This window comes from Epinephelus moara, chromosome 4 (genome assembly GCF_006386435.1).
Source record: "Epinephelus moara isolate mb chromosome 4, YSFRI_EMoa_1.0, whole genome shotgun sequence".
Classification (NCBI taxonomy): Eukaryota; Metazoa; Chordata; class Actinopteri; order Perciformes; family Serranidae; genus Epinephelus; species Epinephelus moara.
The window spans coordinates 1,673,537-1,687,343 of NC_065509.1; the positions used below are offsets into that span (position 1 = coordinate 1,673,537).

General features: G+C 44.5%; 1 protein-coding gene across 1 annotated transcript; it reads right to left on the reverse strand.

The window, feature by feature from the left end:
- Positions 1-5,573: 5,573 nt before the first annotated feature.
- Positions 5,574-11,706, reverse strand: LOC126388601 (uncharacterized). Its single transcript, XM_050041798.1, has 4 exons — positions 11,005-11,706; positions 9,372-10,641; positions 9,074-9,269; positions 5,574-5,682 (listed from the first exon to the last, which is right to left on the reverse strand). The coding sequence occupies exons 1-4, from the start codon at positions 11,641-11,643 to the stop codon at positions 5,574-5,576; spliced, it is 2,214 nt and encodes a 737-aa protein (XP_049897755.1). The 5' UTR covers positions 11,644-11,706.
- Positions 11,707-13,807: the final 2,101 nt, after the last annotated feature.

Below are 13,807 nucleotides of genomic sequence, written 5' to 3' on the forward strand. Positions count from 1 at the left end.
GCTGCGCCTCCGCCTTGCCCGGTCTGCGAAACTAGAGCCCAGTGTGTTTTAAATATAGAACAACCAGGCTTATGTATTTATAAGCAAACAAAATTTTAAATATTAGGCCTAAATATTTTTTGAGTGTACATGATAAACTGATTCACTGAACAAGACTGGCTTACAGTTATTTTTGATGTGTTGTTAGATAGCTAACAAAAAAACTACAGCAGGGCTATTCAATTACCATTTCAACTGGGACACATTTCAAAACCAGATAATGTCGATGGGCCACATTTTTAGCAGCGAGCGACATATATATATTATACAGGCATGGCCCTCCTCAACATAATGCAGAAACAGACTAAAAAAGAGCTATCAATGCACAGAAGCATAATAAGTGACATTAACAGTATCTAATAACACACACTATCTCTCTACCAGCATCTCCCTCTCCCCTCTCCTTCACACACACACACACATGCACACACCTCACCTCCTGATGCTTTCTTATAGGTCAATTACACAGGATATAGTTTTATACATTCCATGGCAGCAACAGTCATGTTTACAACAACAAAGTCACTATATAAAACCCAATAATATCTCACTGGAATATAAATATTCCTCCTGACATCACAATACTGAGTGAAGAAACTCACGTTTTCTCAGCATGAAGACAAACATCAGTATCAGTCATTCATCCTGCTCTCTGTCCCTCCTCTACTGAGGACACTCACTGTCTGCAGGTTGGCTGCCTCAGGTACATCTTCAGATAAAGTGTTAGACTACATACAGACAGCTTTCATTTTAGTTTGTCTTTAACACTTTGCTGTTAGCACCACAAGCGCGACGTGCTTGTGTCGACCGCGATCGTAAATCATAATAGCGGTGAATAAGAGAATCATATTTCAACGACAGAGCAGATAGAAATATGGCTTTCTACATGCTGGTCACATGTATTGATAAAGTATTGACTTTCTACATGCTGATCACATGTATTGATAAAGTATTGGCTTTCTACATGCTGGTCTAAAGTATTGGCTTTCTACATGCTGATCACATGTATTGGCTTGGCTGGCAGAGGTTTTATTGCACTTACAGTAACAAGCGTAGTTGTCGTTAACTAGAGTAACCTTGAAGTGATATTCCCTTCATCTGCACCACGGCCTCTCTGCTGTTATCTGACTTCACTCTGTTGAGTTTGTGTGTGTGTGTGTGTGTGTGTGTGTGTGTGTGTGTGCACGCGCGCTGTGAGGAGGAGGTCAGCCCTGACATGCAGAGAGCAGGAGAGAGGCTGCAGAATGATGATGATGAAACCGAAACTTTAAAAAGTAATGCTGATAGTGGCGGAGCTTACTATTATTACGGTCTTGATTAAATTTGCCTTGGGTTGTTTAATATCGGGTCTCGGTACCGATCCCTGCCTGGGTTTTTGATAAAGTCTCCTGGTTGGCCAGTGATAGATTGGTGTCAAACTGTCGTTATAGCCCGTCCGAGCGATTCATGCCAGGCTCCAATCAAACCCACCACTGGTGATGTACGCATCGTCTCATTTGATGTTGCCCAATAAGAATCCAGAATGTCATCCCATTTTTTTTTTCCTCAAAAGATGCAGGTGTCAAAGCTGTGTTGACAGGAAAGAGGCAGAGGAGAAAACCGCAAAATCACCGGGGGCAGTGCGGACAGGGCATCAAGGCCACTGTGGCCTTAGGGCAAATATTTTTTACAAGGGCACAGGGCCAAATTAGGGGGGCCATGGCCCTCGTGGCCCTTGTGAAATTCCTGCCCTGGTGGCAGGGCTTTTACTTACCATAACTGCAGTGGGTATTGGCTTCATTTAGAAAGACCACTTTCGAAACAAGCCTTTATTTCCAGACACAGGCCTTTATTTGTCATTCCTGCTGTATTTTTTAATTTTTGTTTTTAAAGGGACATTGTGGAACATTTTCAGTTGTTTACTGGCAAAAAAATGATGTCTGCATCCATAAATATGTCATCATTAGTGTATTATTACCTCCACAAATAATCTGACTTATTCTCGTAAAAGGAGAATTTCGGATTTGTTTGTACATTGTGCGGGTAAGTCGGCTGGGGGGTTCCATAACGTTTCTTGAGGATACATACATATATACAGCCCCGCCTTCGGTGTTTTAGTTGAGAGCCAGGCCAGCGCTGCGTGACTGAGAAGCCGAAGGAGAGGAGCAAGAGGTGCTCCGCTACTATCCTGGCAAATTTGAAACAAAGTCCCACACTTTGAGCAAAATGCAGGATCATGCATATGCAACATCACGGGAGACGGAATCGTTGTCACCAAGAAAGCACAAAAGGGAATCAAAAAGGCAACGTGACCAGCAAATTAAAAAAACAAGGGTCAACATTGGGGTAGCCTTTCCCAGGTGGAGAGAGGTGCTGAAGTAGAAAGGTAATGCAATCACAGGCCAGCGCTAGCCTGGAAATCCAGTGCCAAATCTAGAAAGATTTAGGGTCTGGCCATGAGTAATGAAAATGGCCCAACTCGTGGGGCGGCACCAAGCATGCATTTGTCGACCAATCAGAACAATACACGGGGTGACATATACGCTAAGCTACCAGCGGAGCTAACTGGTAGATTAGACTCTTGCCGTATCCTGTCGGCAAAACAGCAAAAACGTCCTTGCAAAGGAAAGACTCGAGCGCCGTCTTCTGTTCCTCTTTTAGAGAAAAAGCCAAGTCTAGCAGCCAAAGCCGTTTCAAACAACTGGTGTTCATCCGTAGCCATCTTGCAATGTTTACTGACTGATTCCAGACTTCGTCGTCGCAGCACTGTCGTCATCTGTTTAGCTCGCCTCTGGCCCGCCTATATCAGATACACCGATGTGATTGGTGCAGCTCGGTTTCATGGGCATAGGTAATGTTGGGATTCACAGGACCACAGATGATTTATCATTTGGTAAAATCATCACGGGACAATTTAAAGGCTTTTTCCTCTGCATGCTCTTTGTCTTCAAACAAAGAGGGCTATGCGACACCCATCTCCACAGGAGATCTCAACTCACACCTCAGTGAGACTCAAGTCCCAAAACTTGATTGGACAAGACCTTTTACAGTGACATGTGACTCTGTGATGTCACAGGCATCTGTACAAGATCTGCTCCCTCCAAGCCTTCCTTCTCTTCTTGCTCCAGGAGCTTCAACAGCTCACACCGCTCTCCGGCTGGGCTTGGAACAGCCCAGAGGCCCAAACCCCTGCTCCAGAGGCCCAAACCACTAAAGGGAGGGAAACTGATCACAGACTCTGTTGCAAACACAAGGCCATTGCAACCAGCTTTCCAGCAACAAGGAACTAAGTGAGTTAGCACCCAGCGTCTAACTCTGCAAGGACCCAGAGCGACCAACTTCCTCGGATCAGAACCTTTGGAACAAAGGACAGAACAAAGACTGCAGCTGAAACCACACCTTCCCAGCCTTCTTCTGCCGGCTAACAAAACACCACCACCAAGTGACTCTTTCTTCCATCCATTCAAGGATCGGTAATGTAATAATTGGGCATAGCTTATCACAGCTTTACAGGCTAAGCAAGACTGTTTAACTTGTTGTATGTGATTTGATACTGTACTGAGTTATTGTTGTGATAGATTGCAGTTAGGTCATTGATTAGTTGGCTTCGCCACAGCTAAGTGTTTAGTTTGCTAATACTGTTCACAAACAGATTCTTGCATGTAACTAAACAATCTCTGCACTAATCCAGACCGTTTGCAACACACGTCACATAGACATAGACTCATTAACAAACAGGCTTTCAACAGAGCTACACCCAAACAGGCATTTCCAAGTTCCTCAACAGAGCTACACCCAAACAGGCATTTCCAAGTTCCTGGTTCTTTNTGTAAAAATGTAAGAATTTAGTAACACGGATTTGTTTTTTTCATTGATATAAAAATTAATATAAAATACAGGCACATAGGAGGACATGAACTTATGGCAAATCTGGTTAACTCAGATTGTCCTGAAAAAAACAAGATATAGCATGTGTATGTAGCCTTTATAATGACTGTGATATGAGCTTCAAAGTAAAGGCAGTAAAAACACCCCAAAAACACCTAGGGCCCATAGGGTTAATCAAATCAGGTTGGGTTTCCATTACGTGTTCCAAACGTGCCAAACGGTGCCAATCCCCTTTGATCTGACATCAGATGTGACAGGACAGTCGATATAGAGATACATTTATGTGCTGATTGCAGATAATTGCATTGAATAATGGTTTTTGTGGGTATTTATTGCATTGTTAATGTGCCTGACATTCTGGAAACCTGACTGTGAGGTTTTGGTGACATGTGCGCACTGTCCGCTGGTCAGCCAAACTTCCACTACACCGGCTGAAACTCCAGTAGGAGCTGCCTTGTCAAAATACATCAAAACCTATATGACTGGACTATGTGGGAATTTAATTTGAAAGGACAGACACAAGAAGTGGTCATGCTCAGCAGTCAGACAGGAGTCACTTTTAGTTATACGGCTGGTACCCCACATCATTACTTTCTATTAGTTAATGACATGTTGGGCGGGAAATTCAAAGTGTGGGATCATGTGGGAAGGACAAACCCAAGGTGGCATGTAAACTCTGCAGGTAAACATTTTCCTATCATTCATCGACTACAAACATGACATCATCTCAAACATGTAAGAAGCTATGCCCATTAGCCACTTAGCATGACTGCTCTCACTATAGAGAGTCTAAATAAATAATAAATGTATTGTCATATTTGTTATTTGACTTATCCAAGTGTTACTGGGTACTTGAAAAGCTAAATTACTTTGCTTGACCTTGACTCAGCAAAAACTTGTTCTGAAACCGCCCGTTCCCGATAAAAGGAAGAGGGATATTACAAACAGAATTGCGGATTTATTTCACTTGATATGACACCTGTCAACATTGTCAGCAGTGAAGGTTTCAGACAACTGGTGTAATTTTTGGAGCCATGTTACAGCATACCCAAATGTGAAAAATGCATGCCATTACAAGCAAATACAACACCACCAAAGCAACAGTTCTGGAGAAAATTAAAAGCTGTACAGCACTCAGTGTCACAACAGACATATGGACCTCTTAACAGATGGAGAGATACATGACAGTCACTGTGCGCTTTATTTCTGATGGTTGGTGACTACTACATTAATTTCACAATTGCCAATAAAGCAAAGTGACTTGGTGAGGTGATGGTGGACATTGGGATTACTGCAGAGAAGAGGGTCGCAATCACACATGACAATGACGCTAATATGGTGTTGTGTGCTGCAAATCTGACTACCCATCCTAGGGAAATGTGCGGGGCATTCATTGTGCTGGGCACACTTTGCAGTTGTGCATAAACACAGATTTGAAACCAGATCTGATCTCTCAAGCCATTTTAAGAAAAGTGCCAAGGCTAAAGCCGTTCTTGCTGATAAACAAAAGCAACAGCAAGTGGCTGAGCACAAACTAATCCAGGATGTCTTAACAAGATGGAATTACACATACTTCATGTTGGAGTGTCTCTTTGAACAGAGGTGGCTGGTTTATGCTGTACTTTGTGACCCTGCCATCACCCACTGGTTTGACAGAGATACAGATCTCATAGGACATTGTCTCGGTACTGAAGCCGATGGTCACTCACATCGAGCTGCTGTAGCTGGTTGATAAACATGACAACATGCCACCTGTTGCTGCACGATGATGACAGCCTGGCAGTGAAAACACAAGACAAAGCTCACTGAGGAAATTGATAAGAGATGGGAGCTGACTGTAGTCTGGAGACCAGCATATACATCCAAGCTGCTTTAAGTCCTTGTCATTCCTCAATGCAGAGAAACGGGACGAGGCATATACAACGGTATCTGATCTGACTGACAGTTTATCTCCAGCAGAAGCTGCTACTGTTACAGACAGGGACAGCAGTAAAGAGGACAGCGAGCCTGGCACCTCACCAAAGGAGAAATGTAAAAAGCAGCTGGAGATATCCATGCTGATGGCTACTAATGAAGAGCAGCAGAAAAGAGAGGATGATGAGATGAAGAGATACTTGGATGACCAAATGAAGATTGATGGGGGGGCCACACAAGTTTACTCCAGGGTGCTGGAAAGGAAATTTCCAACCGATTGTCGAACCTTGGATTCAGGAGGAACAATGCAATTCTGTCCTGGCCTTGGGACAGTGGACCAGCTCTTTACCCTTGTGAGGTTGCTGGAGGGGTCGTGGGAGTTTGCCCATCCAGTCTACATGTGCTTTGTGGACTTGGAGAAGGTTTATGACTCTGTCCCTTGGGGGGTCTTGTGGGGGTACTGCGGGAGTACGGGGTACCAGGCTCACTGCTACAAGCCATTCGGTCCCTGTATGACCAAAGTGAGAGCTGTGTCCGCATACTTGGTGTAAAGTCAAACACATTCTCGGTGGGTTTTGGCCTCCGCCAAGGTTGTCCCTTGTCACCGATCCTGTTTGTGATTTTCATGGACAGGATCTCAAGGTGCAGCCAGGGGGAGGAAGGGGTCCGGTTTGGGGACCTCAGAATTGCATTTCTGCTTTTCGCATAAGATGTGGTACTGTTGGCTTCATCACACCTTGACCTCCAGCATGCATTGGGGTGGTTTGCAGCAGTGTGAAGCGGTCGGGATGAGAGTCAGCACCTCCAAATCTGAGCCCATGGTTAGCAGCCGGGTTGCGGGAGAGTTATTGCCTCAAGCAAGGGAGTTTAAGTATCTTGGGGTCTTGTTTATGAGTGAGGGTAGAATGGAGCGTTAGATGGATCAGAGGTTTGGTGCAGTGTTGCAAGCGCTGCGCTGGTCTGTCGTAATGAAGAGGGAGCTGAGCCGGAAGGCAAAGCATTCGATTAACTGGTCCATCTACGCTCCAAACCTCACCTGTGGTCATGAGCTGTGGGTAGTGACCGAAAGAATGATATCGCAGATACAAGCGCCGGAAATGAGTTTCATCCGTGGCGTGGCTGGGCTCAGCCTTAGAGATAGGGTGAGGAGCTCAGACCCAGCATATCCCCAGGATATCCCAGATTTTTCAGAACAGCTAAGCATCTGCACTGAATCCCTTCCACGTCTACGCCATTAGAGCACATCTTCTCCAGGGCAGGCTTCATTATGAACAAGACGTGGAGCTCACTTCTCCCAATCAACATAGACAAACTTGTGCTCCTTTCTCATAATATGAGAAGACTAAGACCGAAGAGGAAAAAAAGTGTCTGAGTCAGGCACTAGATTTGTTGACTTTGTGCATTATTTTAATTTGTTTCTGACCTCAGAAAAAAAGTTGTGAGTTTTATTTTCTTTCTACATGGTAAGGCTAGTCCTCTGTAAACGTTTATCTGCATATATTTTCTCTCAGGTTGCTGTGTGCCTATTTTTTCTTTGTGTATATTATTCCTATTTAAGTTATTTTGTTTGCATTCGGACCTAAAAAGTTTTAAGTCTTAAATTATATTGCGAGGCAGGGGCTTCTATTCCAGAGGTCTGTTTATTTTGCACTAACTGATTCAATTTGCTGTGTGCGTATATTTTCCTTTGTAAAGGCCTATATTATTTAGATTTTTAAAAGAAAAGAAAAAAAAAATCAACTTAGTTTTACTGGCTGTTTTTTTTTTCATTTATCATTTGTGTACGTTGTTGTGTTGGTGTTCATAGGCTAAGTTGTGTGATGTTATGCAGTGTTGTAATTTTAATAAATTAAGAAAATGTTATGACAGTCTCATTGCTGTTTTTCCGACAAATTCAGAATCAGAATAATAAGTTACTGATTTTATTCCTTTGCCAATGTTAAAAGGAAGCATGCTTCATGCATGCGGTAGCCTATTGTAAAATTGTTAGTTCAAAAGCTCATTGTAAGTTACTGTGTTGGTCTCGTTAATTAGAAGGTATGTTGAAAATCAAGAAAGTATTCAGTGTGTCCTTGGTGGTTGTCATGGTGTGTGGCATTTTTCATGTGTGCTTGTGAAATTCAGACGCTAGTTTAAAAGCTCATTTTAATTTATTGCGTTGGTGTTACAGGCTAATAAGATTTTATTTTACTGTTGAAAATCAACAAAATGTATATTTTTGTCCTTGCTGGTTGTTCAACACAGTCACAATCATTACCACTTTGCCAACAACGCAATTAACAGGCAGCTCACTCAGCGTGTGACATGCACTTGAAAATAAAATATAGGCCTATATTAATTCAGATTCAGATTCAGATTCAGAATACTTTATTAATCCCCGGGGGGAAATTGTTTTTGTTCCAATGCTCCATGCAAAGTAGAAAAAGAAATACAGCATGAATGGAAACAAGAGATAAAGATGAAGATATAAATAAAATACTAAAATAGACAATGAAATAAGTAAAATAAATATTAAAGTAGACATTAAAATAAAATAAAATAAAATAAAATATTAAAGTAGACATTAGAATAAAATAGAATAAAATAGAATATTAAAGTAGACATTAACATAAATAAAATATTACAGTAGACAATAAAGTAAAATAAATAATAAAAACAGTAAAGTAGACAATCTGAAATATATACAATATACAATGAAATGGTTGTAGCATTATAAATGAAATAAGAATGAGTAATTATATTGTGTGATTTGTTTTATAAATAGCCAAATGAGTCCGATCATCAGAGGGAGGAGTTGTACAGTTTAATGGCCACAGGTAAGAATGACTTCCTGTGGCGCTCAGTGGTGCATTTAGGAGCAATCAGTCTCTGGCTGAAGGTGCTCCTCTGTTCGACCAGAGCGTTGTGGAGAGGGTGAGAGCCATGCTGAAGTATCGCCCGCACCTTTGACAGCATCCTCCTGTCTGACACTGCTGTCAAAGGGTCCAGCTCCACCCCCACAACGTCACTGGCCTTTCTGATCAGCTTGTTGAGTCTGTTGGCATCGGCTACTCTCAGTCTGCTGCCCCAGCACACCACAGCAAACAGAATAGCACTGGCCACCACAGACTCATAAAACATCCTCAGCATAGTCCGGCAGATGTTAAAGGAGCGGAGCCTCCTCAGAAAATAGAGGCGGCTCTGTCCCTTCTTGTAAAGGACTTCAGTGTTCTTAGTCCAGTCCAGTTTATTGTCTATGAACACACCCAGGTACTTGTAGTGTTCTACAATGTCCACGTTATGCCCCAGGATGGAAACTGGGGTCACTGGTGTCCTCGTTCTCCTCAGATCCACCACCAGCTCTTTTGTCTTTGTTGTGTTGAGCTGCAGGTGGTTCAGCTCACACCATGAGACAAAGTTATTCACCACAGCCCTGTATTCAGCCTCCTCACCCTTGCTGATACATCCAACTATAGCAGAGTCATCAGAAAACTTCTGAAGATGACAAGACTCTGTCTGGTAGCTGAAGTCCGTGGTGTAAAGGGTGAAGAGGAAAGGAGAGAGGACAGTACCTTGTGGAGCCCCGGTATTGCTGACCACTGTGTCTGACACACAGTGCCGCAAGCGCACGTACTGTGGTCGGCCAGTGAGGTAATCCACAATCCAGGACACAAGGGGGGGATTCACCAGCATCGCCGTCAGCTTGTCACCCAGTAGAGCAGGCCTGATGGTATTGAAAGCACTGGAGAAGTCAAAGAACGTGACCCTCACAGTGCTCCCCGGCTTGTCCAGGTGGGCGTAGATGCGGTTCAGCAGGTAAATGAGGGCATCCTCAACTCCAATCCGGGGCTGGTAGGCGAACTGGAGGGGATCCAGGTGCGGCCTGACCATAGGCCTGAGCTGCTCCAGGACAAGTCTCTCCAGGGTCTTCATGATATGTGACGTCAGTGCCACCGGTCGGTAGTCCGAGAGACCGCTGGGTTGCGGCATCTTTGGCACTGGAACGAGGCAGGACGTCTTCCATATCACAGGGACCCTCTGGAGGCTCAGGCTCATTTTGAAGACACGATGAAGCACTCCACAGAGCTGTTCGGCGCAGGCTCTGAGAACCCGTGGGCTGACACCATCAGGGCCTGCAGCCTTACCGGCGGGGAGTTTGCTCAGCTGTCTCCTAACATGTAGAGGTGTAAAGAGTGCAGGTTGAGGAGGGGGAGAGTTGGAGTCCAAAGTGAGAGGAGGGCAGGTAGCATGGGAGCCAGAGGAGGTGTGAGGAGTGGGGGATGGGTGTGAGGGGCTCACCAAGTTGGATGAGGTGCTATCAGGAGGAGGAGGGGGGGTCAGAAGTGGTGGTGGCTGGAGACAGTCAGCAGGAGAGCCAACAGGGGCCAGGGCAGCAGTGTCAAACCTATTGAAGAACAGATTTAACTCATTGGCCCTAGCCACACTACCATCAGCTCCACTGCTAGTTGGTCTGTAACCGGTGATGGTCCTCATACCACTCCAGACCTCGCTCATGTTATTCAGCTGGAGTTTCCTCTCCAGCTTCCTCCTGTAGCCGTCCTTAGCCTCATTGATCTTTGCACTCAGCTCCCTCTGAATGTCCCTCAGCTCCTCCCTGTTGCCACCTCTGAAAGCCCTCTTCTTCAGGTTGAGTATGGCTTTGATGTCCTTTGTTACCCAAGGCTTGTTATTTGGGTAACACCGCACAGTCCTTGCTGGGACAATGCCGTCCACACAGAAATTAATGTAGTCTGTAATGCACTCAGTAAGCCCATCAATGTCCTCTCCATGTGGCTCACAGAGTACATTCCAGTCAGTCACCTCAAAACAGCCCTGCAGTGCCTCATAGCAGTCCTCTGACCATGTCCTCACTGTCTTTGTGGTCACAGGCAGCCTCTTCACTAGAGGCACATAGCAGGGGGTGAGAAGCACCAAGTTGTGATCTGATCTACCCAGCGGGGGAAGGGACGTGGAGGTGTATGCGTCCTTTACATTAGCATACAGCAGGTCCAGGCTCTTCTCCTCTCTGGTTTTACAGGTCACATACTGGGTGAATTTCGGGAGTGTCTTTTTAATAGAGACATGGTTGAAGTCACCCGAGATTATAATGAGAGCACTCGGGTGTGCAGTCTGTAGTCCGGCTATTGTGGAGTGGATGACGTCACATGCCGACGTCGGGTTAGCGGACGGGGGGATATAAGCAGCCACTACAATAGCATGTGAGAATTCACGGGGTAAATAGTAAGGACGGAGGCCCACAGCTAACAGTTCAATATCCGGGCTGCAGATGCGGTCTTTGACTGTGATGTGACCAGGATTGCACCACCTGTTGTTCACGTAAACAGCAAGCCCACCTCCTTTACGCTTACCGCTCTTAGTGCAGTCCCTGTCAGCCCGGACAGTGTGGAAACCCACGGTGGAAACATTGTGGTCAGGAACATCCGTGTGTAGCCATGACTCCGAGAAAATCATCAGGCTACACTCCCGGTATTCCTGATGACTCCGGGTTAGCGCTGTAAGCTCGTCCATCTTATTCCCCAGTGATCTCACGTTGCCCATGATGATAGATGGGAGACACGGCTTCAATGTCTTCCTCTCCATAAGTCTCCGGTGTTTCGCTCCTTTCCGCCGCCGTAGCGATCTTTTCCCTCTGCAACCCCGGTGTGTTTTCCTCCAAAGTTCAGCAGGTATATCCTCCCTCACCGTAGCCAAGCCGGCCGGCTTCAGCTCCATCAGCTGATCCCTGGAGTAAACAATGTGGTGTTGCTGAGCGACGGTCGAGTGGCAGAGTAAAAGGAGCGATTCCACCACGAGCGAAACAACAAAAACTCTCCACACAAGCATGATTAGAGAGGACGTAGCTTAATAAATAACTAAAGTAAAAACAGAACAAGTAAGATAAAGAAGAGAGGAAAAAAAGTTGAAAACAAAGTTAAAGTAAGCAGGAGTGACTGGAACAGGCTGCATACACCGTGGCGCATGCGCACTCACTAATGAAGGTTTATCAGTATAGTTTTGTATTTCTCTGTATTGTAGCACAGTGTTAACAATGTTCTTTCTCAGGGCCCGGTTACTAAAAGAGGCCGGCTGCTAATAAACCTCCATTTTGTGCGCTAAGCAGTAGGCAGCTCTGTCCCACCGATCTCAAAACAGCAGGAACTGACAGTTAAAGGTAATGTACCTACTCATATGACTATAGGGATTACGGCAATAGGCGAATTTGCCAAAATGTCAAACTATCCCTTTATATGTAACATCACTTTCTTTACATATTAGCCTTTGAGAAAGTCATTAAATGTTGTTCAATGTTTTTAATAATTAGGTGAAAATGAAATTTAAAAACAGACCCATGATTGCTCCTCACTTTGGTTTTATTCATATTCCACATATTAAACAAAGTAAAAGTTTACTCAGTCACTATTTCAGCTTGAGTAGCTTTTACCACCAACAGATTCTGATTACCACACATCTAGTCTCCTAACATCCTGTTGAGTAGATGAACATGTTTGGAATACAGCATTGGTCGCAGAGACTTTTTTGTGCGTCTGGGCAACAAACACATATGTACCAATTTTCATCTTCCTACTCCAAACAAAACTCTTATGGGGAGGGTTTTTTTGAAAATTTCAAGGGGGCGCTATAGATGCATTTTGTCCCCCCCATGGGCGGCGCCCCTATCGGATGCAAGAGCTCACCATTCTTGGCCGGTGTATCAATTTTCATGAGGATATGAGATCGTTGAAGCCANCCAGAGACTTTTTTGTGCGTCTGGACAACATACACATGTGTACCAATTTTCATCTTCCTACTCCAAAAAAAAACCCTATGGGGAGGGGTTTTTGAAAATTTCAAGGGGGCACTTTAGAGGCATTTTGTCCCCCCCAGGGGCGGCGCCCCTATCAGATCAAAGAGCTCACCATTCTTGACCCGTGTATCAATTTTCATGTGGAGATGAGGTCGCTGAAGCCATCAAAAAGCCAAATGTATTTAGTGGCGAGGGATCGATAGTCGCCACACCGCCACAGGGACACCATTAGACGTACCTTCACAGCGTTCATAAGGTAGCTTCACCAACTTGTTCTGCATGCATTAGAAGTGGAATGAAGTTGATGCAGTCAAGTTTGTGGCATTAGTACATGTTAAAGTAAAGACTGGTCACTTCCTGTTACCACCGGGGACCACTATGAGTAAGGTGGGATATTAATATATCTGATCGTTCGTGGCGGAGCCATCATCATGTCCAACAAGTTTGAAGCTGCTGAGATCAAGTAAGTGGGCGTGAAGTCCGTTCGAAATTCGATGGCAAGAAAACGAAAGGTCGCCAAAATTTGTCATGCCCTAGCGGCCACGCCCCTTGACATAGTGTAAAGCTTTTAATAACTTTTGATCAGCATGTTCTCAGGATGATCTGTACCAAATTTGAAATTGATCGGACGAAATCCCTAGGAGGAGTTCGTTCAAACATGTCAAAAATTCAAATCAAAATGGCCGACTCTTTGAAAGCTGACATGGTGTCTGTGGAAGCAAAAAAGTCAAGGTCCCGAGCCGGGCCAGTTAGCTCGCGACCTCGCTCTTCTCCTCTCAAACGGACTTTCTTTGTCTTCCATTAGATATCAAAAACTCAAATACTCAGAGGTCAAAAAAATCTCTGGAGACATGTAGAATCAGATGCAACTGAGTTTAATGTGCTCGCAGGCAACAAACACATCACAACCCAAATGAGCCAAGCTCCGGATCAAGGCTGGAATTTCTTTGTTTGCGGTCGCTCTTTTATCGTAGAATTTCTGCTGAGTCTCTTTCCCTTAATCCTTCTCACTTGGCTCTGATCGTAACATATCCCACCTCTGCTGAGTCACTTTTTCTCCACCATAATGGTGTCATATTTCTGCTGAGTAATGTTTTTCCTAGATCTAAGACCGCCTCCTCTTACTAGGGTCATTCTCAGGACAAGCTGTAATTCCCCTAATTTTCCACTAGTGTTTTCTGAACCCATCCTCATGCTATTTTT